The sequence below is a fragment of the Cydia strobilella genome, chromosome 2 (genome assembly GCF_947568885.1).
Source record: "Cydia strobilella chromosome 2, ilCydStro3.1, whole genome shotgun sequence".
NCBI classification, from domain to species: domain Eukaryota; kingdom Metazoa; phylum Arthropoda; class Insecta; order Lepidoptera; family Tortricidae; genus Cydia; species Cydia strobilella.
The window spans coordinates 18,078,237-18,105,687 of NC_086042.1; the positions used below are offsets into that span (position 1 = coordinate 18,078,237).

Sequence of the window (27,451 nt, forward strand, 5' to 3'; positions counted from 1 at the left end):
TTATCCACTAGTGGGGAAAGTAATTTGACCTTGAATGGAGCATGTTTAAGTAGCTTGACAGATAACAAAACGTAAAACGCTCATAATAATGGTTCGTTCGATATTAATTATCATTAAATAAATGGTTTAAGAATCTAATAAAAAATACCAAATTTAGCTTTATTTAATAATTTTAAGTCATAAACCTTAAAATTCCATAAGAAACGTTTGTTTTTTTATAATGATGTTAAATATAATTCTGAACGCACAAGTTGAATCGATGCAATTTCAAAACGCATCGTTGACATTTCATACATCAGAAATGTCAACATTGTCAACAATTTTTTTACTCAAAACCTTTTCTCACCGACTCGCGTAAAAATACACAACTTCCAGAGTTTTCTGTTATAATATCGTAAAGAAATGAGTGATTCCAGTGATGAAGATGATCTAACGCCTGTGGATGTTGCACTTTCCTCTCTATAGTGAGGTGAAAAGTTTTGTGTTACACACGGGCGCAAATGTATTTTACTTCTCGTGTGTTGAAACACTCGCTACGCCCAGGATTCTATTTTAGAACCACGAGCGAAGCGAGTGGTTCACCTATAGGATCCTTTCGCTTGCTCGTGTTTCAATTCTACACTCGCGGGTAAAATACAACTTTGCACCCTTGTATAACAAATAACTATTTAGTAGTAGTAGAGCAAGCTGACAAACATATCGTAAAAACCACCAAAAAAATCACGCTTTTTAGGTTTGACCCCAGTTTGGTCTAATATAGTCGGAAATTTAATACTTTTTGTAGTAGGTATGCCAAAAAATATTTAAGCCAGTATACTACACGATAACATGTGAATAAATTGAAAGTTCAAATATAGTCGCTTGCGAAAAAACCAGCTGTTTAGAAGGGCAAGGTCGGAAAGATGTTTTCTTAAAAACTGTGTCACTAATAAGCTTGCTAAAAACGAGGTGCGGGCTGCCTGACACTGCGCAACTTTTACCTACTTCGGTTTATTAGCTTAGTTGAAGGTAAATGGATGAACCGTAATTTTGAGGTAATGCCGTCACTTGAACCTGGACCTACTTAAGGCGAGTAGTAATTTCAACAACCTTGACAATGCTCACAATTTCCCGTGTGCGCAAAATTGTACAATATAAAATACTTTTACCTTTATCTTAGGTACTTTTTTCAGATTTACTCATCTCGTACTGCTTGTATTGAATTAAACACAATTTAAATAAAATAATGAGGAATAAACTTAGTTTTCTATTTTAGCAGACCATTTGTTATTCCAATCGGACAAAACATGATAAAAAAAAAAAAAAATTTCACAAGAAATTCAAAACAACCTTATTACAGTTTTTATTGTTACTGGACCAAGAAAACAACACAGCACTAATAGGTACCTATATTATTGTTATTTTTTAATATTTATGCTCCTTAATTTAAAGGCTTTTGCTCCAATAGGGAAAATTCTACAACACTAGGCGTCTCCTTTGAGTTGATGATGCTCTACGTGCGCTCGACGTATTTAAACTAAAGATTTTTGTTAAATCCTCTAAGTTTACAAGCTCTCTAGACTTTTGTGTTCAACTTGAGCACAACAAAAAGGTTTTTTACGTGTTTTGTGATATTTGTCTATTTATATCCCCCCCCCCCTTTACGCGCGCAATTGTTCTCTTGTTCTCTGAACGAATTCACAAGGGCTTACTATACGTATTGTGCTACTGTAATCTGTAAGTTAATGTATTGTACCTATTTTTGTGTCAATTTTCATACTGTCAAATTAGGATGTCCTGTAATTGATGGTTGTGTGTATGTAATAAATAAATAAATAAAATATTCAAATCTACTGTGCCGTATGGCAGGCAGAACAGCATATGTCGGCAGGACGTCATAAATACGGCAAATGATGATGATGGTATTTCTTTTCGCAGAGTTGGTCTGACTTCATTGATTTAAGAAGGGGAGGGAGAGGTAATCAAATTTTAAATGTAAATTTTTGAAGGGAGGAGTGTCGCACAAATTGCTGAATTTTTTTTTATACTACGTCGGTGGCAAACAAGCTTACGGCCCGCCTGATGTTAAGCGGTCTCCGTAGCCTATGTACGCCTGCAACTCCAAAGGAGTTACATGCGCGTTGTCGACCCTAACACTCCTCTCCCTCGTTGAGCTCTAGCAACCTTACTCACCCGCAGGAACACAACACAAATATATTTTATTATAACACTAATATACTAAAATTTTGTACTATTTTTATTACCATTTTTTCTCCCGCCATTCCTCATTATATAAAAATATACTAATGAATAGTCACAGTATTATTTTTACACAGACACTAAAACCCCACTGTTTTTTCAAAGTTTATTACCACTTTTTCGACGTGTTTGACATACATGCCAATTAATAAATAAATATTAGGTGACATGGACATCTTACACAGATGAACCTAGCCCCAAACTAAGTAAAGCTTGTACCTACTATGGGTGCTAGGCAACGATATACTCATACTCATTTATTAATAATATTATTACATATTACACGTCAAAAAAATTTAATTACATGAGACAGATTACATTATTTTACAGTTTTGGGTAGTGTAGGTACAAATATGTCAATTAATTTTACAATTGTGAGCTTTATCATATAGATACTTATATAGATAAATACGTAACTTATATACGTAGAAAATACCTATGACTCAGGAACAAATATTTGTGTTCATCACACAAATAAATGCCCTTACCGGGATTCGAACCCAGGACCATCGGCTTCACAGGCAGGGTCACTAGGCCAGACCGGTCGTCTGCAAATTGCAAGTTTCTAGTACGTTACCAACATTGTACCAACGACTACCGAACTACGCCACGGACGGCCGGACAAAAAGTTAAGGGTTCCCAGTTGACTACGGATTTAAAAAAATAAAAATGTGAAACTATACTGAGGACACAAATTAAATATTTTAACTTGTGTTATTTTAAGTAGAAACACTACTAATATATAAATTACAAAACTGAGATAAGTAAATATGAAAGAAAAAGTGAACAAAGCTTCCAGTGCCAAAAGCTGGAATTGCTGAGAACGCTGGTTCGATCCAGGGCACTGGAGGCCTTGGTCACTTTTTCATTCATATATGACATTTTCAGTATAGCCCTTTATGGAAGTGAAACGTGGACAATGACCCTAAGAGATAGAAAGAGAATGGAAGCATTTGAAATGTGGTGCTGGAGGTGAATGGAAGGCATTAGTTGGAGAGACAGGATAACGAATGAGGAAGTGCTAAGAAGAGTGAGTGAAAGAAGAGCTATTCTGAACACTATTGCATTTGCACTATTTAGACACGGGAAAATAATTGGACACTTAATACGACACGACTACTTCATTAAAACTATCCTGCAGGGGCGGGGTAGAGGAAAACCCAGACGCAGCTTTTTAGATCAAGTGAAAGAAAAAGTAGGGGTCGTGTCGTATCAAAAAGTCAAAGAGCTGGCGCAGAATAGGGAAAGTTGGAAGATACTCCACCGACAAGAGAATAACTCTTAAGTTAATGATGATGAGTCAAAAATACAAATTAAATTTAAAGAAAATTAATTAAAAGAAATACACTACTATAGAACGCTAATAAATCGCACATTGTCTTGCTTTAATACCAATGTTATTATATTGTTACTGAAAGTCAAATGTTTCGAAGGCCAAAAGCCACAAAAGGTTTTATAATTACTGTTCAAAGTGTTCTTAATTGTTTGAGTTAACTTAAAAGCAATATAATAGAAGCTGACAATAACCAAACTTTGAAACATGAAATCGACTTAATAATTAAATTAAGTATATCGTATAGCCATTTCAGAATAAACTTTACGATCTCTTTGTAATGTCTTAATTATTGAAACGCAAATTAATTAATATAGTTTCTTTTATTAATAAGACACTGAATCTCAACTATCTCAAGGTACACGGACGCCATGTTTGGCAGAGACAAGCTGCCATAGATAAAGTTAACATAAGGGGGTGTGCATTTATTATTGCTTTCTTCAACATTTATTTTAAATAAATTATGAATCCCATCAAAAACATTACATGTAAAAAGATGCAAGTCTCGCAACGCAATTCTTCTAAAAAAAACTTTTGTGATGTAAATGTGAAACCAAGTCGGTTATTTTAGTCAGTGCCAGGGGACAATATTAGATATCTTTAATTTTTAATACGTATAATGACTTGGTCATCGCACGGCTGCATAATGTAATGACATAAGGATCATCGTCAACTATTAAAAATAACTTTAGTTAAACATAACGCTATAGTGCTAGCTAATCACATGCAGTTTGAGCATTACACATACCTAATTACGAGTACGGTACGAGTAAAGCATTATGTACGATTGCCAAGTTATTATATGTATTAAAAAAACCGGCCAAGTGCGAGTCGGACTCGCGTTCCAAGGGCTCTGTACATTACACAATTTAAACAATGTATTTTTTATGTGAAACGTGAGTGAAATGTCTTTACTAAACCCGTAGCGGTCGGATCAAAAACTAAGTAGTTAAGTCCGACTCACGCTTGACTGCACATTTCTAATAGGTTTTCCTGTGATCTATAGGTAAAGATCTATTTTATGGTCATTTTTGCCTATTTTCTTGAATAACTTCTAGTGTTTATCCTAAAATTATAAGAAAAATATATTTGAGATTCTCATAATGAGCTCTTTCATTTGATAATTAACACGATATAGTTTGAAAAACTTTATTTTTTAATTTTCTCATTTACCCCCCCAAAGTGGCCCCCGTGTTTATAATTCATTTGTTTACGTTACATGTCCGTCTTTGGGTCACAAACTTACGTATGTGTACCAAATTTCAACTTAATTGGTCCAGTAGTTTCGGAGAAAATAGGCTGTGACCGACGGACAGACAGACAGACAGACGCACGAGTGATCCTATAAGGGTTCCGTTTTTTCCTTTTGAGGTACGGAACCCTAAAAATTAAAGATATCTAATTTTGATACGCTTTTATTTTACTAATCCCACATTGAATCGTTTTTTTATCAAAAATGATGTAAATAAATTGTTAAAATAAATTATTCTTGATTTCTTTGGTTGAATTGTATTTAATAAGGTTGAATTGTATGTAATTGTATGTATTTAATTTAATAAGGCGGGAACCAAAAGGAATACACCAAAAATATATTTCTTAATAAAATAATAAACCTTACACGCCTAAATGAGCAAAGGCAGAATCTTATACAGCCAAAGTTAAACGTTTGTGCGATATTAAATGGGTTTTTCAAGTTATTTACTATATTCATGAAAATAAAATAACATATAAAATAAAAATTGCTTATTTTATTCATTAAATTGTTTTTTTTTTTTTTAATACCTACTTTTATTATGTTGGGAGTTTTACAACGAAAAAGTAAAAAATTAAAAAGTAAGGCAATCCCGCTGATTTTGATAAATACTATACTTATAATAGTTATAATGAACAAATCGTTTTAAAATTACTGCAGTTTGTTAAAATATATGTGTTTTCGTAAATATTGCAATCTAAATGTTTACCGCTAGGGGTTATATTTATCTTCACACATGAAAAGTCTCCGATTGCAAGTAATCCTTAGGAAAAAACTCATGGCCGTAGATCTCTAAGGTAACTTTAATTACTGATTTTGCAAAATTGCCTTGTTTCCTCGCATTCGATAGGAAAAGTAGAGTGTTTAACTCGGGTGAAAGGCACCATTTCCATTTGAAATGGGTGCCTTTCAACCCTTGGTTAATAATCTACTATATATTATGTTTTAAACTAAAGGCCTAAAATCACAATTTTAGTTGATATCATGACTAAAAGTGTCTGCAGGACCGCATAACACACGTGATATCAAAAAGTATAGGTATCATGGTCTTGTCATGCGCTATAATCGCGAGCCTAATAATACACCTGATTGTTTACAGTCCATATGAGAGATTGACATTTGACCTTGTAAAGTTTCGGAAATGTGTAAGTTTCCACCACCCTACTAACGTTTCGCTGACTGACTCTAGGCCGCGCGGCCAGCCAGTCGCTTCGAGCGCGGGCGGTCGATAGTTTGCCAAAATGCGGTGGTTCATAGCAGTGTTTTGTTCAGTGAATCTCGTCGTTGGCCAGAATATTACTAATGAGGGTAAGCCTTATTTTTACAAGCTTTTTATTAACTTGCAATGTACCTATATATGTATGTTTGTTAGGGGGGTGTATCTTGCAAGTTAAATTTGACCCACTTTCCAATGAAGCTGAAAATTTGCATACATATGTAAGTCGGGTGACAATGTAATAGTATGGTACCATCGAGCTGATCTGATGATGGAGACAGGACATAGGAACTCTGTGATAAAACAACGCAACCTAATTGTGTTTTGGGTTTTTAGATGAGTATTAGTTGCCTGCGGAAAGAAAAGTACAGTCAGCGATAAAAGCTTGTACCAAAATTAATTTTTTGCCAAAAACTTATTTAATTGACTGGACGATCATCTGACCAAGACATCAATTAAAAGTTTTCTGTCATTTCTAAGCGCGAGGTGTAAAGTTTGATACTGATTCTGGAATAAAATAAATTGCTAGCTCATTCAAACGAGCTTTTTAAGTGCTTTTATTGAATTTGCCATTTTGTTCAAGCGTTATTTGCACGTCGTTTGCTGGCCTTTGCTGCAAGTTAAACCAGTCAATATAGCAATTGAAAGTTGCCAATTAGCTTCCCGTTCGCCGAATTAGAATTTAACAGTTGTTTTACTCACATATTATAAGCGAAACTGATAAACTACCTATTACTTAATATTCTATACCTAGCTTCCCATAATCACCCAAGTGACCCGTTTCATGGCAACTCTTATATATCGGTTACAATATGAGTACGTATATTAATAAAATTGCACTCTCGATGAGGTGTTGAAGGGAATTTCTTAGATAAATATTATCGATAATGTAGATTTTGTAATTACAGATCGATCTAAGAAATACCATGTATTTGAGACCGACACAATTTAGAACTCATCTATCCGTCAACAAAATTGTGGTCTAATTTAGTCATTTAACATTCTCATTTTTTTACTATCAAGATCCAAGGTACTTTTGTATTTATTTTTATTTAACACCCGGACGTACCCGGCTCTGGTAAACGAGGACAAATCCGTGTACCTGTTAACAAAATATATATCAACTGTGAGCTCCTCCTATAACTTGATCCCAAAATTGCCAACATCTACTAGCAATCGCAGACCAGGCTTATGCTGCTGATCTATTAGCTTTATAAATGCCGGGGTCCGGACGGATAGCACCCCTAATGGTACATTATGGACCTTCACCAAGGAGAAGTTTTGGCCGAAGAGTGTCAAGTTCCGGCGGTTCCGCGGCCGGCTCCCTGACACTGCGGGGTTGCGAAGTGCATTGCAGCCATAATTGTATGTTTGGGTTAGCGTTCTTCATGACTATTCCAAATTTCAAATCGATAGCTTAAGTAGTTCTCGAGATATTTAGCAATGTGACAGACAGACAGACAGACAGACGGGCAGTCGCACCATAAGGGTTCCTTTTGTACCTTTTTGGTACGGAACCCTAAAAATATACTACCTATATATACTTTAAAAACAAGCAAAGCAAACAAAGGAAAAGTTTACATTCGTGTAATATTTTTGCATCAGCGCTTTGCGCGGCACTCTTGAAATCCTGAAAGTAAAATGATGCAGAAGCAGCATTCGCAGTTTAACAAGCTATTATTGGTCTGTTACATATACAGTGTGGAAAAAACATATGGGTCCTGGAGGGAAAGTGCCTTAAACTCAAGTTCGCTCATTTTACTTAAAGGAAACATTCAGGAAGGCAAAGTAATTTGATGAAAAATTTGAGTTGTTTGCTCATATTGGCTGATGGAAATGACTTTAAAATGATTATTTTAAATGATATTTGGACTGATTTGTAATGTTTTGCAGTTAGTGATTTCCTCGCGTTTGTGTGGTGAAAAAAATAATTGTGTTTCACTTGGTACCAAAGTTTGTTTGGCCCACGTGCCTTGTAACCCTCGCAATGCTCAAGATTCCACTTTTCGAACCACACGCTACGTTTAATTTTGGAATCTTCCGCTTGGGTATCAACAGCACGAGGGGTTAAATAACCACTTTGCCTCTTAGTAGAACAAATAACTATAGGACTTTAATCTGTAGTAAAAAGACAAAAACTAATCTTTATCATTGGCGGCGATTATTTATTTATTATTTTGCGGCGCATTATTTTGCTACTAACCTATTGTTTTTGCGAAGCGTCAATCATAGTGTCTTCTTTGGAAGAGAATACATAAATTATCACAAATTATAATCTTAAATAATGAGCATTCGCTCATTTAACTAGATAATTGATGATTAAAAATACGTCAGTATGATTACTTTTTTGACGTGAAAACGTTTGTCCTTTCGTATTTTTGTCAGTTTTTAATATTGATTGGCGTGGAGACTGTTAGGTTCAATAACTAAAAACATGGCAATTGTTATATATTTCATATAGCTTGAGTACCTAGTCAGGTGGTAGCTGCCATCTCACGCATCTCAGTAAAATATATATATTATTTTTAAGATTGTAAATTGAGGAAGAAATATAAATTGTTACTGAATTACGAGTAGGAGACGACTAACAACATGTTACAGTGACGTTATCAATATTACGTATTTCTATTTGTAATAATTATAATGACATGGCAATCGATAACTTGGCAATACAATTTAGCAGAAAACAAGATGTCAGTCATAACTACATACCTTATTTTTTTTGCCTAACGTTTGGAACATGGCATTACATTCGTAGGCGAAGGCAGATTGGCGAGAAATCCGGAGTGAAAATCGTGTTAGTTTAATATAATCGATTATAAAGGTGACGTTTACATGTCAACTGCAGCTGCATTACTGTTGTTGCCGCCGTCAATTTCGTATCTGTCAATGTCCTTCAGAATTGATTAAGTCAATCAATCGTTCCCCGGCATCCTGCCACTAAGGTTTAACCCAATTAAACGCCGGGCTGTGGCTACCAATCAAATTATAAAGTAAAACAGCACAAATCTATATTATATTTTGACTGCACAAAAAATCATAAAAAATATTGACATGGCGGCCAAACTACGGAATATAAACATCTAGTCTGTTCCATTCGAGCTTGAAAACAATGTAAATAAACAAATCACGTGACTCGGTCATTCGACGCTCGACCAATCATATAGTTCCATAGATACAAAATGTTGAACCTAATTGACCGAATAACAAACGTGTTTTATTTTGTTTATATAGTTGGTCAAGCAAATCTTGTCAGTAGAAAAAGGCGCGAAATTCAAATTTTCTATGGGACGATATCCCTTCGTGCCTACATTTTTTAAGTTTGCCGCCTTTTTCTACTGACAAGATATGCTTCAGCAACTATATTATTTTAACATCCAATAGGCTTTTTATAACATACATACCTAATACATTTCGAACAGTTTAAAATTGACAGCTCTCTTGTGGCATCGCCATCACAACAGTGCCCATCACTATTAGCATTAAAGAAATCGAATACCAGCATTTGTCATCAGGATATCACTAAACGATTCTACCGATCAAGCATTGTTATTACACTTACCTATAATTACGTATAAAATTAGGTACTTAGCTAAATTTACTGTAGCTTAGGATCATCTTCACTGCCGGTATGCGTAGGTACTCTAATGAGTTCTACACTTCAAGGCGTGCTTAATGCTTAGGCAGCTTAGGTGAACAGAGGTCAGTAATTAATAACCAATCACGTACTAAAACTATTTATTTGTATGTAATGTCATTCTTCAAGATTCATATTGTAACCCATGACAATACAGTAATAATATATGTTGACAGTAAATTAAATGCTATTTTCGTATCATCAATATACAGTACCTGCCTCGGTATATATATCATCATAAAAATGTACACGCATCCAGCATAGGTCCATTACAATTGTATAAGTAAGTATTAAAATATTAGGATGAAATTTAGTGCCTATAATAGTTAGAACCTATCTTATGAAATTGCCAGTTCATGCGCGTGCGCCGCAGTGCTCTTTCTTCTATAATATTCCCGCTAGATTACCCCATCGGAAATTATAGAAACCTACAATTTTCATGTATGGGTTTCGTAACGACATTCAATATTGACGAATGTTCCAAAAATAATAACCTTGTCCGAACTTGCTCGACGCGTCCTCGATGTTGAACGTGCAACATTCACCGCACTTATTAATATAATTATATGAGATAAACGAACAAGGTGAAGCTTCTCGTTGTGTGATTCCCGGAAGGGAATCCTGAGGAAAAAAAGAGAAATTACAGCACCATGCAGTAGGCCTAGCACATGATTGGCGCGACAGTATGTCGCCGCGAGATAGACTATCCGTCTTTTTCTCACTATATTAATTAAAGAGGGAAGGGTAATCTTTCTCGCGGCGACTTATACTGTCGCGCCAAGGCGCCAATCATGTGCTAGCCCGGCTGCAGTTCAAAAAAAGCTACTATACCTACGAGCAGAAAATGGGTGTTAATATTGTTACCATCATGTTGTGGTCGTTGGTGACAACTGAGCCAGACTACTCGTATTTTTCTCCAAATATTTAATCAGTGTCTTACTTAGTAGTTAAGTACAAAATTAATAAAAATGCCGGTTAAAGAATGACTCACGTTAGACCGGGCCGTGTCCGGGCCGGAGCTTCCGGCGCTTCGTTTTCTATGGAAAGCATCACGTGATCACCTGTCATGTCATAGAAAAGTAAGTGCCGGAAGCTCCGGCCCGGACACGGCCCGGTCTAACGTGAGTCATCCTTAAATGCGAGTAGGACTCGAGCCCCGAGAGTTCCATAACTTCATATTTTTTTAGGGTTGCGTACCCAAAGGGTAAAAACTGGACCCTATTACTAAGACTCCGCTGTCCGTCTGTCCGTCTGTTTGTCACCAGGCTGTATCTCATGAACCGTGATAGCTAGACAGTTGAAATTTTCACACATGATGTATTTATGTTGCCGCTACAACAAATACTAAAAAGGACGGAACCCTCGGTGCGCGAGTCCGACTCGCACTTGGCCGGTTTTTTACAATATATTATTCCTTTATTTATGTTCAGTCTTAGGCTAGGCTTTTAATATATTATTTCATTTATTCCTTTTATATCTTGGGTTAGGTTATTTATAATATGAATATACAAGTAAAATATGAAAACATTGTATAATATATTATTATTATATTATAATTTTTCCTTAAAATCGACTCGGGCTTGGTCAGTTATTATTATTATTTGTTGTTATGCACTGTATTTTTCTTCATAATAATACAGAGATTTGCTTACTATATTCAACCGTTACAGAAATACGTCGTCATTTTTAATTTAATTTTATCATTTGTTGTTATAGCAACAATAGAAATACACTCTCCAATAAAGTTTCAATAAGCTACCTATAACGGTATTAGAGATAGAGCCTGCAGACATACTTACAGACAAACGGACGGACGAACACAGAGAGCTTTAGTTCCGATTATCACCCTTCGAGAATGAAACCCTAAAAATTAATACAGGTCACGTACAATGTTTACATGGATATGGCATTTAAATAAAATGCATAATTGTTTTTTTTTCTTACTTATAAACAGATCTACAAGTAAATTATTAAGTAGGTATATACATAATTCATAAACAAGTAAATTAATAAATCAGCCTATATACGTCCCACTGATGGGCACTGGGTGAGCGCAAGAGCATAATATATATATAGTCCCAATCCCAACGCTGCTGGCCCAATGCAGGTTAGGGACTTCATACGCCTTTCAATTTCTTGGCGGATGTATGCAGGTTTCCTCACGATTTACGTTTACCGAAAAGCTAGTGATCAATATCAAATGATATATATTCCGTTCATAAGTTCCGAAAAACTCATTGGAACTAGCCAGAATTTGAACCTGCAGATCCACTCGGCCACCAACACTTACCAATTTTACATCTGCCAGAACATTTTTCTAAAACGTAAGTATATTGATGCGTTAAATGTTATGTTATTTAGGTACATGCAGTTGTTTATGATTAGCTCAATGTTGTATTGTATTTATTGAAAATCACCGAAGATATTATCACCTACTAAATTATCACATTTTAAACCACGGCCAAGGCCGGCAAAATTGCACTTGCGTAAATGCCAGATGTGGTCCTTGCGAAAGCGCCGTCGCGGACCGCCGCGGCTTGCAACACTGCATTCCCATTCATTTAATAATGCTACGAATTATAACTATTATCAATTAAACTTTAATAACAACAGTATCTGCCAATGATGAAAATTTATAAAAAAACCGGCCAAGTGCGAGTCGGGCTCACGAACGAAGGATTCCGTACCATTACGCAAAAAACGGCAACAAAATCACGTTTGTTGTATGGGGGCCCCACTTACATATTAATTTTATTCTGTTTTTAGTGTTTGTTGTTATAGCGGCAACAGAAATACATCATCTGTGAAAATTTCAACTGTCTAGCTATCACGGAGTATTCAAGTTTTCCATGAAGTGTTGTGAGTGGTTTTGTTGTGTGTGTGTTTCATAAAATGGTGATAAGTAAAGACTTTATATTAAGGGGCTACCTGAGGTTTTCATCGATTTTTGACAAGTTTTGAATCGTATCTCCTACTTTTGCACTACATATAGAATTATAAGACAAGCGGCTATCGGTTCTTCAATCTTTTAAATAAATTAAATACTTATTTTACGCGATTAAGTCCCGTCGTTGTAAATAATAATCTTCAATCTTTTATCTCCATTTTTTGTCTACCGGATTGTGAAAAAAATGAATACTTATTTATTTATGATTGTTTTAAACATTGTCTAAAAAAACACTTTTTTCGTATCTCGATTGCTGTGAAAGATCTTACTTATACGAAATCTACATATTTGGGTTTGTCTTAGACGTCTCTAAAAATTTGTCTAAGGTTTTAATTTTAAACTAATTAACACAAAAGTTATGGCCAGAAAACCAGTTTTTTGGCCTAAAACTTTGATGCCAAATATATCGAAAACAATGAACTTTGAAGTAAATATGGGATACTATATTGCTAAAATCCGTTGCTGTTAATATGATAAGCTACAAAAACATTAGAAAACTAAGGGATTCAAATCGAAGGTCATTGGGGCATGGGATCGGTCGGGCTATCGGTTCTTCAATCTTTTAAATAAATTAAATACTTATTTTACGCGATTAAGTCCCGTCGTTGTAAATAATAATCTTCAATCTTTTATCTCCATTTTTTGTCTACCGGATTGTGAAAAAAATGAATACTTATTTATTTATGATTGTTTTAAACATTGTCTAAAAAAACACTTTTTTCGTATCTCGATTGCTGTGAAAGATCTTACTTATACGAAATCTACATATTTGGGTTTGTCTTAGACGTCTCTAAAAATTTGTCTAAAGTTTTAATTTTAAACTAATTAACACAAAAGTTATGGCCAGAAAACCAGTTTTTTGGCCTAAAACTTTGATGCCAAATATATCGAAAACAATGAACTTTGAAGTAAATATGGGATACTATATTGCTAAAATCCGTTGCTGTTAATATGATAAGCTACAAAAAACATTAGAAAACTAAGGGATTCAAATCGAAGGTCATTGGGGCATGGGATCCCCTTAATATGCGTCAGTTAGATGTCGAATAATTCGGTTCTTAGTGCAGAAAGTATATTAAGTTTTACCGTTAAAATAGTATAAGGTTAATGAGGAATTTTAAATGCGCCCTCGATTTATTCATGTTTTTAATGAAATACTCGTAATTTAATAAAATAATATGATATTCACCATAATACTGTACAGCCAAGAAGTAATTCCGACGCTTTTATAGGCTAACTATAGAACTTATGACGAAGTATTCACCGCCATCATGGATAAAATTAGGGTTCCAAAAGAATTTAGCTGTGACCCAGTTACAACTACAAACTCTTTAGAAAGACAGGTAAGGTTTTTTATGTAGTCATTAGTGTCATTATCTACTGTTGTTTTCTTTTTCAATGTGATTGGTAAAACTAATTGCGCTAATAATGGATGCCGATTAATCATTGCTTGATAAATCTGAACTACAATCACTAATATCACTGGGATCATTTTTGTCACTTCGTTAATATAAAAAATATTTTGTACGGAACCGCATTATGTGGGTTTGGCCTGAAGTAATATAAGCAAGATATACGAAGCCATTACAGGCCTAAATTATCATTCAACAGTAGTAGCTTTCTACCTTGATGCATCTAACTTGCATGGTTGCTTGCATTGCATTATAAACGACATAAAATCTTAGCTATAACGCTGTTGTGTTTTAAAAGAAAAACCAAAACCATTATACAACAGTTCTGTAATATAAAAGAGTCATTGTGACGTGAACATCGACGATATATAATAGGATTTTGAAAAACTACTAAAGCGCTTTTTAACGCTATAAATATGTCCCAAAAACACTACTATAGAGCAAAACAGTTTTATAACAGTGTTCATATGACTACTAAATTATTATGTACTATAGCAGTGATCTCTAAAACCACTATATCCGAAAATCGTTGTATAGTAACTATTGGGTTTTGTCTTTGTTAAAACACAACAACTATAGCGGCTTGCAGGGAACCTTAATAGCGCAAATTAGTTGCATAATAGTGATTCCCAATACTGTTATACAGTAATATTGTTCTATTTGAATTTATCGAAACTGCTGACATACTATTGTAATTTAATAATTTTGAATGTAATTTTACAGTACATATGGTGCTACTTTCTCGCACTAGTGCGTCAAATAGCACTTTTCGTGCATATGTCGAAAGTTTAAAGGGCCATATTTACTGTAAAACGTTGTACGATACACGTGCGAATAGGTAATTCGCAACTCGTGTCGATTTAAAACACTCGTTTCGAATTTCCTCTTTTCCGCACTTGTATTGTAAATAACTATTGATTGTCACTGTTATTTTTTATATTCAATTATTCATAATGTAAAAACCCGACAATCACAATATAAATTCCTAAGAATTTACCATGTGTAATTTTAAGTGCAATTGTATATTGTGAGATAAATAAATCATATCATATCATATCATATCATATCATATAACGGTTATATTTAAACCTGTACACGCCTATAACGGTTGTATAAAATGGTGAAGTAAACATTTACATCAATTGCTAATAAAACATATTAGCTGTATAAGCTAATAGTGCAAAAAGGTGTTGCCGAGCACTTGTATACGACATTCGGTCGGTCACCTCTAAAACCTTAATACGACGTCTATACAAGTTTATAGCGATATAAACCAAAATTATAGGACTAAAATGTTACTTGTGATATAAGACACTTTCAGTATTAGTCCTACCCAAATATTACAAACGTTACACGAATTTGTCTGTAATTATGCATTGTATTTTTTCCTTTTGGATATTGATGAGGAGTATGAGGCAACTAAGTAGGTAAGCATTAGGCTTACTTAGGATGTGTCGAAACGCGTTTCGAATGGCAGGTTTACTTACAACGCTGTTGAAAGTACAAAAATACCTTACGCAGTAGACTCAGTTTAACTTGCTTATATCATACTCAAGTGTGCAAATAAAATAAAGAGTGCCGATTGGAACAGGATTGATTGTGATATGTAAACGGGTGGATAAACAGTTTAACAGAGATCATTGTATTTCTCCTAATTTATTATAATAATATCTAAACCAAAGAGATTAGAGTGTATAGAGGCTTATTGTCATAATAAATTTTGTAATCACAGAAAATTTACTGCCATCTTTCGACAGGATTAACACTAAAAATGAAAATGAATAAAAATATCTATATATGTTTTTATTTTATTTTAATTTTTTATTATTTTAGAACGCCATGTGACTTTGACCGATGTTCTTTCACTGATATGTGTTAAAATTGATAAATATCAAACGGTATCGCCATTTACAGTTAACACGAGTATAAGCCAAAGATATGGCACCATCTATTCGAGCATAAATTTTTCTTGATTTTCCGAGGTAAGTTTTTTTCTTAGACTTTACTTATCTTATACGGAATTACATATATTGAATAACACCGGCGTCATTAAGATTACGCTCATTAAATACTGTTTAGTAAATAAAAAGACTGCCCCACATTCCTACGGATTCTGATGCCATCTCTGGGTACTACTTTATAGTACAGTCGACGTCAAACAAATGTTTGCATTTTTCGCCGATAATGACATTTCCACTCATGCTTGAAAACATTGTATACACGGGTTTATCAGGCTAATTAATCTTTATTGCAAGGTAAAAAATAAGAAATAATTAGTTTGACATCAAATGGAAGTAAACATAAAAAGCGTTTCAAAGTTTTTCCGTCATAGCGTTTTTAACCTACACCAAAGAATTAAGACGATGGCTAATAGTTCTGCGGTTCTGCCTAGTTCCTGCGAATAGCAACTTCACGCTGCACGCTGCTTAACTACAATTACCTGTATTAAATTAACGTACGTTGCTTTCACCAGATGGCGCCCACGAATTCGATTACTACTCCATGCCCGTGCTCTCCGAGCTGGATGACTTCGACCTCTGCCTGCGGAACCCTGAGGCGGTGTACTGTATCGTCGACATGGAGCTGATGGAGGATGAGACACCGCTTTATCAGTTCATCAAGGTACCTTACAATATACGTGTTTTATTGCGGAGCTGCTAAAAAAGGTGCTATTGAGAAGTGCCATAATTTGCTGATTACGTACATGATTATTAGAGTTCATGCTTAGCTTTTCAAGTGCTTAACAATGTTCCCTAAGAATTTGTCGTAAAATAAAAAAAAATCCTAAAATAAGCTTTTCTTTTTACCTAGAACTTCTCAATGAAAATTGCGAAGCATTACAAGCACTCGAAGCTCCACCGCGGAGTCTGCGCGAACCAGCACTGCGGACTCAACCTCACGCATGCCGCGGGAGGACACTCCACCGAAATGGCCCTGAGGGACTGTCTTAACGCCTCCATACACCGTGGCTACGGTCTGCAGGTAGGCCTGCGCTAACAAGCACTTGCTAGAGTGGTAGAGCTTCTTGTCTCAGGGACTGCCTAAACCCATCATTACATCGGGGTTATGGACCGAAGGCAAATAAAAAATTAGGCAGCTTATAAATATGTAACTAAAACGTACGTTTCTGTCGTCCGCAACGCAACATGATCTGTTTTTTGTTTTCACACATACAATTATCATTACGGGATGAACCCAATGCGATAATTTAGCAAAAAAAAAAAAATATAAACATACAAAATACAAGTACCTATATCTAACAAATCATTTTTTTCCCTACGTAACTACCTATTCAATATAACAAAGAGTTAATAATGCTACTGCATTTGCAGAGTTAATAATGCTTTTGAATTTAATCTGTAAAAAACTAAAAATTAGCTAAGAAAAAGTTTTTAAATCTCAGGTGGAAACCCTGTCCGTGCGTTACTGCAAGACGCGATCCGACAGCTTGCCCATCGACGTGCTGGACTGGGTGGTCGGCGCCATTCTGCTGGTCGTCCTCCTGACCAACCTGGCCTGCACCGCGTGGTACTTCCTTTGGCCTAGCGAGCAACTCGAAAGTGAGTATTGAGAACATTGCAATAGGAGAACATTGCAATAGGGATTTTGACTACTAGTCAAATCAGTTTCTTTTTTCGAACTGTCAAAACGATTTTGCTAGTATGGAATTTATATGAAACACTAGCATGTGACGTAACAGTCAAATTACCTACTCTTTAGTAGTAGTAGTAGTAGTAGTAAACTCTTTATAGTACAAATATACACATTAAAAATTACATGGTACAAATAATAAGATCTTTATAGTTTTATACGGGTTTTAAAATAGAAATTGTGTCTAAAAATAACTGCTGTCTACGTTACTCCATTCTGTTCATCTTCTGGTGCTTTATTTCATGCATGGTGTAAAATATTTTATTACATTAATACAGTCAAATACCCTATACATTTAAACTTGTTTTATTTAAATCTCAAGGTCGCTACTTAGGTACCGACCGACCGGCAATTTTGTGTAAATCCAAAAGGTTTTTCATTTATGCAAGTCTTACCAAATATCCAGCTTAAAAAAAATTGTCTCAATTTATAAAGATTTTCGTTACACACCAGATTTTAAGGCTTTCTTTATTCTTCAAAAACTCATAAGAAAATTGCATTTTATCCACAAGAGCGGCAAAGCAAGGTTGATGCAAATTTTGAGTTGTTTCCTCATGTTGGCTAAAATAATTGACTTTTAGATGATTTTGAATAATAAATATTTAATAGCGTTCATTTGGATTTGATTTGTACGGTTCTACAGTCAGTACTGCTAAGCTAAGAAATGAAAATTAAATAACTTGTGGTATTAATTAACGATTTGAACTTTTAAACAGAAAAAAAACTTATGCTCAAAAAACATTATCTCTTACGATGGGCTAACTATTTATGATTTAAACTAGCGACCCGCCCCGGCTTTGCACGGGTAGTTCAACTAATTTACACAAAACCTTTACAAATTATACATATAAACCTTCCTCTTGAATCACTCTAGCCTCGTAGTTTTAAAGATCTAAGCATACATAGGGACGACAGACAGACGGACAGACAGCGGAAAGTGACTTCGTTTTATACTATGTAGTGATGAAGTATTTAAATAAGATATCTAAATTTAGGAAATATGTTTTTTGTCCTTCCAGACTACAGCAACGTGTACACAAGTAGGAAAAATAGCGTAAAAGCTCAGTCATACAATTATAAAGTATTTGAATGGATATCGGGCTAATTATGGATTTCTTTTACTAGATAACAAATTCGTAATGGCATTCTGCGTGCAGAAGAACTGGAAAGCGCTGAAAAAAGGAGGCAACGCCGACGGCGGCGTGTTCAAGTGCTTCCAGGCGATGAGGTGAGTTTGGTTGTACTTTTCATTAAGACGAAAGTGGACGACCGCGCGGAAATGCTTTTCCATATAAACGTGCTCCTCATTTTCCTCTCTGGATATTAACATTATTGAAAATATTTTGACACAATTTCATGATTTCACAACTAAGTAACTATGCCCCTTTGTTTGATTTGTTCGAATTTTTATTATTAATTATTAAAACAAAATGGAATGTATGTGTACAATCATTAGCGTTTCCTTTGCTACGGCGCAAAAGATTGGCATCTTGGCTAGGCCCCCAACTCTAGTTTAAGTTAGAATTATAGTTTAATTTTGAATCGATGTAGCAATGAAATATTTATTAACTGTGATATTGCATTGTGGGATTTAATTAAACGGTTTTGTCTCAGATTCTACACGATGGTGATGATTTTGGGGCTGCACTCCATGATCTTCATCGGGTACGGCTACACCGCGAACCCGGAGTTCATTGAACAAGTAAGTTTCATTTGGATGTTTTATCCATTTAGATATTGCTACCGTAAACTTGGGTTACTTTGATTGGTGGTGTAACTTTGACCATCGATTTTTGAGGAGTAGGCAGTTGATTTATGAACGCGAACTAAAAAAAATTGTAATGTGGTTAGGGCTTGCATTCCGGAATTCCGGAATTTCGAAATTCCGGAATCTCGGACGAATTTTCCGATATTACAATTCCGGAATTGAGATCACTGAATATCGAAAATTTCGGAATTGGCTTATTATTGAAAATTTTCAAGAAACAACACTGCGTGTTAGTAGCTGTCACTGATAAAAGTCTGAAGTCTAGCAGCAAGCATTAACATGCATCGTTAACGTAACCATCGATTTCTTTACTTTTGATACTTGCTATAGTTGTTGCGTTTGTTGTATGGGAGCCCCACTTCGACACCCAGGATAAACCTTGTTAAAAAATAAACGATTTTTTTGAATTTTGAATTTTTTTAACTTAAATATTTATTTATTCTGTTTTTAGTATTGGTTGTTATAGCGGCAACAGAAATACATCATCTTTATTGCTGTTTCATACAGCAATTTCAATCGTCTAGCTATCACGGTTCATGAGATACAGACAGACGGACAGACAGACGGACAGACAGACGGACGGACAGACGGACAGTGGAGTCTTAGTAATATGTAATAGGGTCCTGTTTTTACCCTTTGGGTACGGAACCCTAAAAACCAAACTTGAAAAGCGTTACGTTTAAGAATATAAAGCACTGTTTTGTATTAAGTCAATGAGAGATTACTGTTATTTATTATTTTACACTTCATTAGAAAAAACAATCAGGGAATTTACTTGACGCTTCTTTTTCTCATCTGTAATGAAGCACTAATAAGATAATTTTAATCATTTAGCCCATTTTGTTTAATATCAATAAGGCTTGGGTTTTTTGGCGCTACTCGGCAATGCATAAAGGTAATAGGCATAACTGAATATTTTATTGCATAGAAAACAACCTTAACGTCGTAATAAATACGCCGTATGATTGAAGTGATTAAAAGTGATCATAGTAATAAGTTGCTAAAATAAGAGGTGCAAATAACGGCACTACTCAATTTATTGATATTTCTCGATTAAATAATAATACTTCTAATTAAATTCCTCTAAAACATTTTTTTCTTAAACGTAAAGTATCAGAATTTCATATTTTTTGTTGTTTTTTATTAAAAAAATCTAATAAAAAAATGATCGGAATTGGGACCTAATATCGAAAATCAGTTCCAGAATTGGAAACCGTTCATTATTGCAACATTGCAAGCCCTAGCCGGCAATCAGCTCAAAATAAGCTTTGACATTTTAACTGAACATGCAAACATACCTAATCATACCCGTCGTATCACTTGTGTACTAAAAACCAGAAGAGAATAAATGCGCATACAGTTTGAAAATAAAACAGCGAGTAATAACGCTTCGGGTGTCTATGGCAAAGTGTACTGCTAAACACAGATACAATAAAATACAAACGTTCGCTTGAAAAAGCCATAAATTGCCCGACGCTCCCGGAAATCCAGGAAACGATTGGAAATTGCTAACAATTAATCATGGAGCTTCCTCTCGATGCAGCGTGTTCACATGATAATTGCTGCGCTGTTTTGGTTTAACGCCGGTCAGCAGTATTGCAGATTATATAAACGCAGATACGCCACACCCTCGAAAAAGGCAAAAGCAACTCTTCCGCATCCCTGCTGAGGAGACCGTTTCGGGGCTGTGCGTCTGGTGTTGGCCAGCTTTATCGCTACCAGCCGTTATCCGACCCCACGACCCCTATAGTTGGCCCTGGTTAGCCCGTTTGAGCGGGGCCAGGTTTCAGGGCCGCTGTGAAGGCGACCAGCAGTTTAGGCTGGCGTCTGTGTCGGGTGTAGGCCAGCTTTGTAGCTACCGGCCGTACACCCTCGAAATATATGTTCCCGATTTAAGATATCTGCGCGATCCACTTCTAGCGCGTTAAGGTGACTGTCCATTTCCAACCGCAGCTGCGTTACTGCTCCGACACTACTGCAGCGGCCTGAACGCGTCGGTGTTATTGTCAATTTCCATAGTAAAATGAATGACGATATCGACTGCACGTAATATGGTGATTTTAACGTTTTCCCAACCGCAGCTGCACTACTGCTCCGACACGTCGGTGTTATTGTCAATTTCCATAGTAAAATTAATGACAAGGCCGACTGCACGTAGCATGGCCATTTTTGCGTATTTAGTGTATTATTGCAACTGCGGCTGCAGACCGCACGTCAAATCTGTCACCTGCACTGAAATGTCTTTGGGTCACAGATATGAGTAGTTCTAAGCAAAGAGGATATAACCACTACGTTCTAATAAGGAGCTTATTACACCCAAGGATATACAACCCCGATGGTACAGTCGCCATATATCGCAGATATATCGGGTCGGCCCAGGAGCTCACAAATATCTGAACACGCCTTTATTGTCAAGGCGCTCAGATATTTTTAGCACCTCGGTCGCTCCGATATATCTGATGGCGACTGTCCCTACTGTAAACTTTTTTGCTAATCTATATTGAGACATATCACCGAGCCGGTTAGGAAACGTGTGTGTTGTACACAATAATTGTGTACAACACGCACCGCGCTAGTTGTATGCATGCACAATTGATCTTGTACCTCGGCAGAGGGGAAATAGTGTCCTAATTTGTCAGTAAATAAGAACAAACAAAAATCTACTCATCCATTTCCTTTAGGTACTAGTATACTAGCCTAAGACAAAAGGGGATATTACTGCAATGTTCTGCCACCAGAGTGCAGGACTAGCCTTTTTAGTAAACCATAGAGCAACGTATACATACTGTACCTTTAATAGGTTTTTGACAAGTTTTCAGAGATAACAAAATATGACATTGATGCATCAAGGTGGTTTATTTACAGAGGACCTACCGGAAAACGCGAATCCGAAATTTCGCTATCTGCCTCTTTATCGCTCGAATATGCAAGAGTGACAGAGATGTTAGATAACGAAATTTCGATTTTCATTTTGGTTTGCGATAGACCCTCAGATTGTGTTAGTGGCGCCCTGGCGCCCCCTACGCAGTTTCGCGTAATATTCCCTAATCCTGGCCAAGCTATATTTTCCTACGTGATTTTTTTTATCATTTCATGATAAATTCATTAAATAAACAGTTTTTTTATTTTTTCGTAGTTTTGCGAGGATAGCTATAAGCTCGACAGGGCACGAGCGATAGAGAGGCAAATAGAATACCGAATAATCGGCAAAGTGGCCGAATAGGCCGAATAGTTGCCGAATATTCCTGGCAACTCTAGTCGTAATATCATATTATATAATGTCGTTTATGGCGACACTTTCTAATTTTGTCATTGCAAAATTTGCAAAGCCATTCCTGAGCTAAATAAACGAAGCAATCATTAATTTTTATTACAAGGAGCAAAGATGTCGTTTAATACCTCCTGGTAATATATTGATATCCAAACATACGAAAGGATACAAAATTGAACCACGAGAGAAGCGAATGGTTTAAAATTTAGAATATTGACAGTTGCGGGGGTCTTAAGGCATGAGGGTTAAACAAACTTTGTTACAATGCAACACGCAATTTTTCTTCACACCAACACGAGGAAACCATTTATTATTCAAATTAATTTATTTGAAGTTCTTTCTATCGGCCAAGATGAGGGCAATAGCTTTCTTCATAAAGGATTTCTTGTCTCGCCCGTCAAGTTTTATATGGATGCACGGTCATATCATAAAGAGTGCCGTGCCGCCCATGGACACCTGCAACACAAGAGGGATTTTAATTTGTGTTTCAGTTTCAAATAGGAAACTTGACAATATGAAGTGTAAATTGCGCAATTACTTATAGCTCTTACAAATAATTTTATTCATCGCATCGGATTGTTGTGTGCGGTGGTCACCTGGTGGTCACGCATTTAGGCAAGAGGATGGGGAAGAAAATTTCACATTGTGAACTTACCTTAATGTTAAGAATAAATTTTCCTCTGCATTAATTATATTTGAGTAATTTGATTGTATTTCGTCAATTATTAAGTCTCATTCAATGTTGAATTGCTTTTCATTTAATCGGCAATATTATCTGAATAAAGGATCACCATTAAATATCAGATTTTTTATTAATATTGCGTAGCTGCCTTCGTCGGACTCTTGACTATTGTAGAAAGGCAAACTGGTCTTCTTTTTCATGTAGCATGTAGCATTATCGTCACTCGCTTCTTCACGTAAAAAATACAAAAGTAAATTAGTATTTTATTTGTACGTCTGACATTATATGACTTGACATTGACAAGCCATCAACGAACGCTGTCGCGACTGCACGCCGCAACAGCCGCAGTCGTGCTGCTACAGTAGTGCGGCACCGCGTAACGTCGCAACTGCAGTGCAGCGGCAGTTACAAATGGACGCGAGCGTTATCTACAGTCACCTGTAGATAACGCTCGCGTCCGCAGTGCGGTGGGCCAATTGATGTAAACCTGCATATCAACTGAGAGTAAGAAGTTAACGATACCAAGGAAAATTTAAATAATAAAACCATATTACTAACTACGAAAATGGAAATGGCACGTCTAAATAAATAATAATAAATAATCTGTGACAATAAGTATATGCCAATGTTCACAGCAAGTCACCTTAAGATTGCAAAGTCACATTAACGCAAAATTGTGGTTTTTATATAGAAATTTTACTCGTTTTAATCAAGGGCAAATTATTCATAATTGAAAAATAATTTGATATTGAAAAATTAGACTATATTGTCTAGAACAACTTTAATCAAAAGCGTAAAAAGTCAAAGTTGGCTCTATAGAAAAGAATCACGAAACATGTATATTTTTCATTTATTTTCTGTTCTATAAATGTTACGTACTGCATACAACAGCAATAAAATCTTTGTATAAAATAGTTATTGATATAGCCGAGGGAATTGACTAAAAACGTGCGCGATCGCCAAATCTTCAGTCGCACTCGCAAGTTCCGCGCGGTTTTACTCTTAACGCCATTACTTCATTAGGAAGAGACAAACGAAATCACAGCAATTGGGATACAATATTTGTTAGGCTGATTGTATAAACCTCTAATATTAGCATTCATTATCAGACATTGGATTCTATGGGACAGAATTTATTGACAGGTAGAGTTCCTATATCGATAAATTTCATTATTGATACTTTTCCCTAATACATACTAATGATCGCCCCCAGTTTCGTTTGTAACTGTACTTATATTATTTGTAAGTATTATTTCGGGGTCGATGATAAAGTTTACGCAAAAAATGACGATGAGTGAAGTTTCACGAATCCCTTTAAAATAAAGTAGAAGGGAATTTAGTTATTATTTTGTTTGATGTTGATACTTTTAATACAATTTTATTTTTACAAACAAAACTTGGAGCGATCACCAGTTCATGAGAGAAGCATCGATAATTGAGTTTATCGATATGGGAACTCCCTACCTATCAATAAATTCTGCCCCATTGAATCCGATGCCTATTCATTATATTTAACTTATTTAAGAGCAATAACCCCGTACCGTTATTATGTTTTTATTTAATTACCTACGAGATGAGAGGCTAATTTAATTAGTAAAATGTACCAGCATATAGGCATAATATAGCGCTCCTGGCATTATTGACGTATAAGTAGAAAACAAGAGGGTTATTAGTTATTATCCATAAGGTTATTATCCCATATGTGCCCAAATATCCGATTATACAATATTTGACTCGTCCGTTTCACAGTGTGACATGTTTCAGTTGCAACTACACACTACTACACTACTACTAGACGCAAATTATCTAAATACATATTGTCTATAGACAGTTTTAAAATGTAGTTAATGAGGTACAATCCCTGGGCAATGGCGCAGCAAGTGGAAGGAAAAGGCAAGTGAAATGGCGTAAGAGCGCAGTGGGCGCTCGGCTCGGGCACTGGACCGGTTAGCGACATACTGCCCTTGCGGCCCCGCAGCGAGCGGTCTGCTCCGCGGGCCTACTTCCTACTTGATATAGGTAGGTACCTATTTAGAAACGAAAATTATTAAATATGTTGTTGGTAAATACCATTTAATTTTTAAATAGTATCAATACGCGCCGCTCGCTCTAAATCGAGTTGATATGAGCGCACTAAGTTTAAATGTTACGCTTATTTTGTAAGGCCGTAATATTGACATTAGCCATACTGTCCACTTAAAGTTTCAGGAACTTTCAAACACGTAATTCAAGAACTTACCATCCAAATATATAAATAGTCATAAATGAGTATCAGTCGATCAGGTTTGTTTTGAGAATCAAATGTCTATATGGGACCCATTGTCTGGCAGCAATACAAAAGTCACAAATAATGGTCAAAGTCTGGCATCCGCACTTTACTGACGAAACGCTTCATACAAAATGTAACGTAACATCGCTATCGCTTAGAAGTTAGAAGCCGTGTAAAACAAGGAAATTGCGATTTTGTCGGTGAAATATTGAGTTTATGTATATTGTTGCCATACAATTTTTTTTATATAATGTAAGGAATCGTACCAATAATGGTACCATTATTTTTTACGTATTTGGAAGTTAAAAAAATAAATTTTTTACTTTGATGTATATATTTATTAAACCCATATATTTTCTATTGTGTTAAATTGCTCATTTTCTATCTATTTAACTAGATTTAGTTATAAAATTCAACATGTGGAAAATCCCTATTCTAGCCAATTGTATAAGAGCATTATAATTGAAATAAGTAGGTCCGCTAAGTTTGGGACAGTTGACAGTTGTCGAATAGTATAAAGATGTCGTCCTATGATAGTTCACATTTTTCCCACGCTGTGTGTTATATCTTCGCTTGTATTTTCACCACACACTTCGCACCTAACCAAGAAAAGTATTACCTAGTCGCTGTCGTTGTGGCCCGAGGCCCGACGCGCTAATCGATGTGGACACTGTGGACGAAACGAAATGCCATTTACATCACTTCATTTTCGTAATCATTGACGATTTTCTGCCTCTCCATTCCTAGTGAGTTTTCGTTTATGATGAATAAACTACAAATTTAATTTATGATGAACAAACTACTTAGTTACCCACTTTACTTGCAAAGATAGATACAGTAATAGATGGATACAGTCTAAGAAAAAAACGTGCCTCGAAAATCAAGAAAATTTGATTCTCGTTCAGAGGGCGCTACTAGTTTTGGCCTACAGTCGTATAGATGGCGTTGACGGTTTCGTTTGTTATTTAACAATTTTAACGCATATCAGTGAACGAACATGGGTCAAAATCATAAAAATAATTAACGCAAATAAAATAAACATTTATCTATATTTAAATACATTCTATCGTATTTTTATAAATCTTCATTTTTAGTTTTAAAGTGTGTCGACAGATGGCAGTGAATTTACTGGGGTTACAAAATTTACTATGACAGTACCGCTCTAGTATAAGTTACTCTATGTTACTTGTAATTGTAAGTAGATAATATTATTGACTGAGTAACATATTACCTATTCGTAAACAAATTGATGACCCAGTAGCATATTGTTATTTAGTTCGTAAACAAAAACTAAAATTATAATGAAACATTATACGTACCTACATACTTTGTACTTTTGTTAATTGTATTATTATTTACAACTAAATTTACGTCAAAAACGAAATCAGACTTTCGCCTGATTTGACCCAGTAACAAGTACCAACCCTGTGTGTGTCACTGCTCGTGACAACATACGGTTTCAAATTCTTCCTCACTATCCTATTTGAATTGCTCAATGTATTCTTCACTTTAGGCATAGAGAAATATAAGTAAAGAAAGAGTGGTAACTCCATAAATCAGTTGTCAACTAGCAGTACTGATAAATTCCGCTACTTGACGGACTTGGTAGTATTTAGGCAATGGTTGGTTTATTGCACAAGTATCATAATACCTACCTATCGTTTATTATTGCAGTCAAAAACACGGTCATGCTCGCTTGCGCTCGCCGCGCCGCGCCGCTCGGCCTTCTTTACTATACGGGCTACGGCACTCGACAGGCAAACTCTTCACTTGGC

General features: G+C 35.6%; 1 protein-coding gene across 1 annotated transcript in view; it reads left to right on the forward strand.

The window, feature by feature from the left end:
* Positions 1–6,020: 6,020 nt before the first annotated feature.
* Positions 6,021–27,451, forward strand: part of LOC134753046 (O-acyltransferase like protein-like) — a 36,242-nt gene continuing 14,811 nt past the window's right edge. Inside the window, exons 1-6 of the mRNA XM_063688810.1 lie at positions 6,021–6,131; positions 16,509–16,657; positions 16,847–17,017; positions 17,439–17,595; positions 18,812–18,914; positions 19,301–19,388. Of these exons, the coding sequence (XP_063544880.1) occupies positions 6,065–6,131; positions 16,509–16,657; positions 16,847–17,017; positions 17,439–17,595; positions 18,812–18,914; positions 19,301–19,388 (735 nt within the window). The 5' untranslated portion in view covers positions 6,021–6,064. The remainder of the gene's footprint in view (positions 6,132–16,508; positions 16,658–16,846; positions 17,018–17,438; positions 17,596–18,811; positions 18,915–19,300; positions 19,389–27,451) is intronic.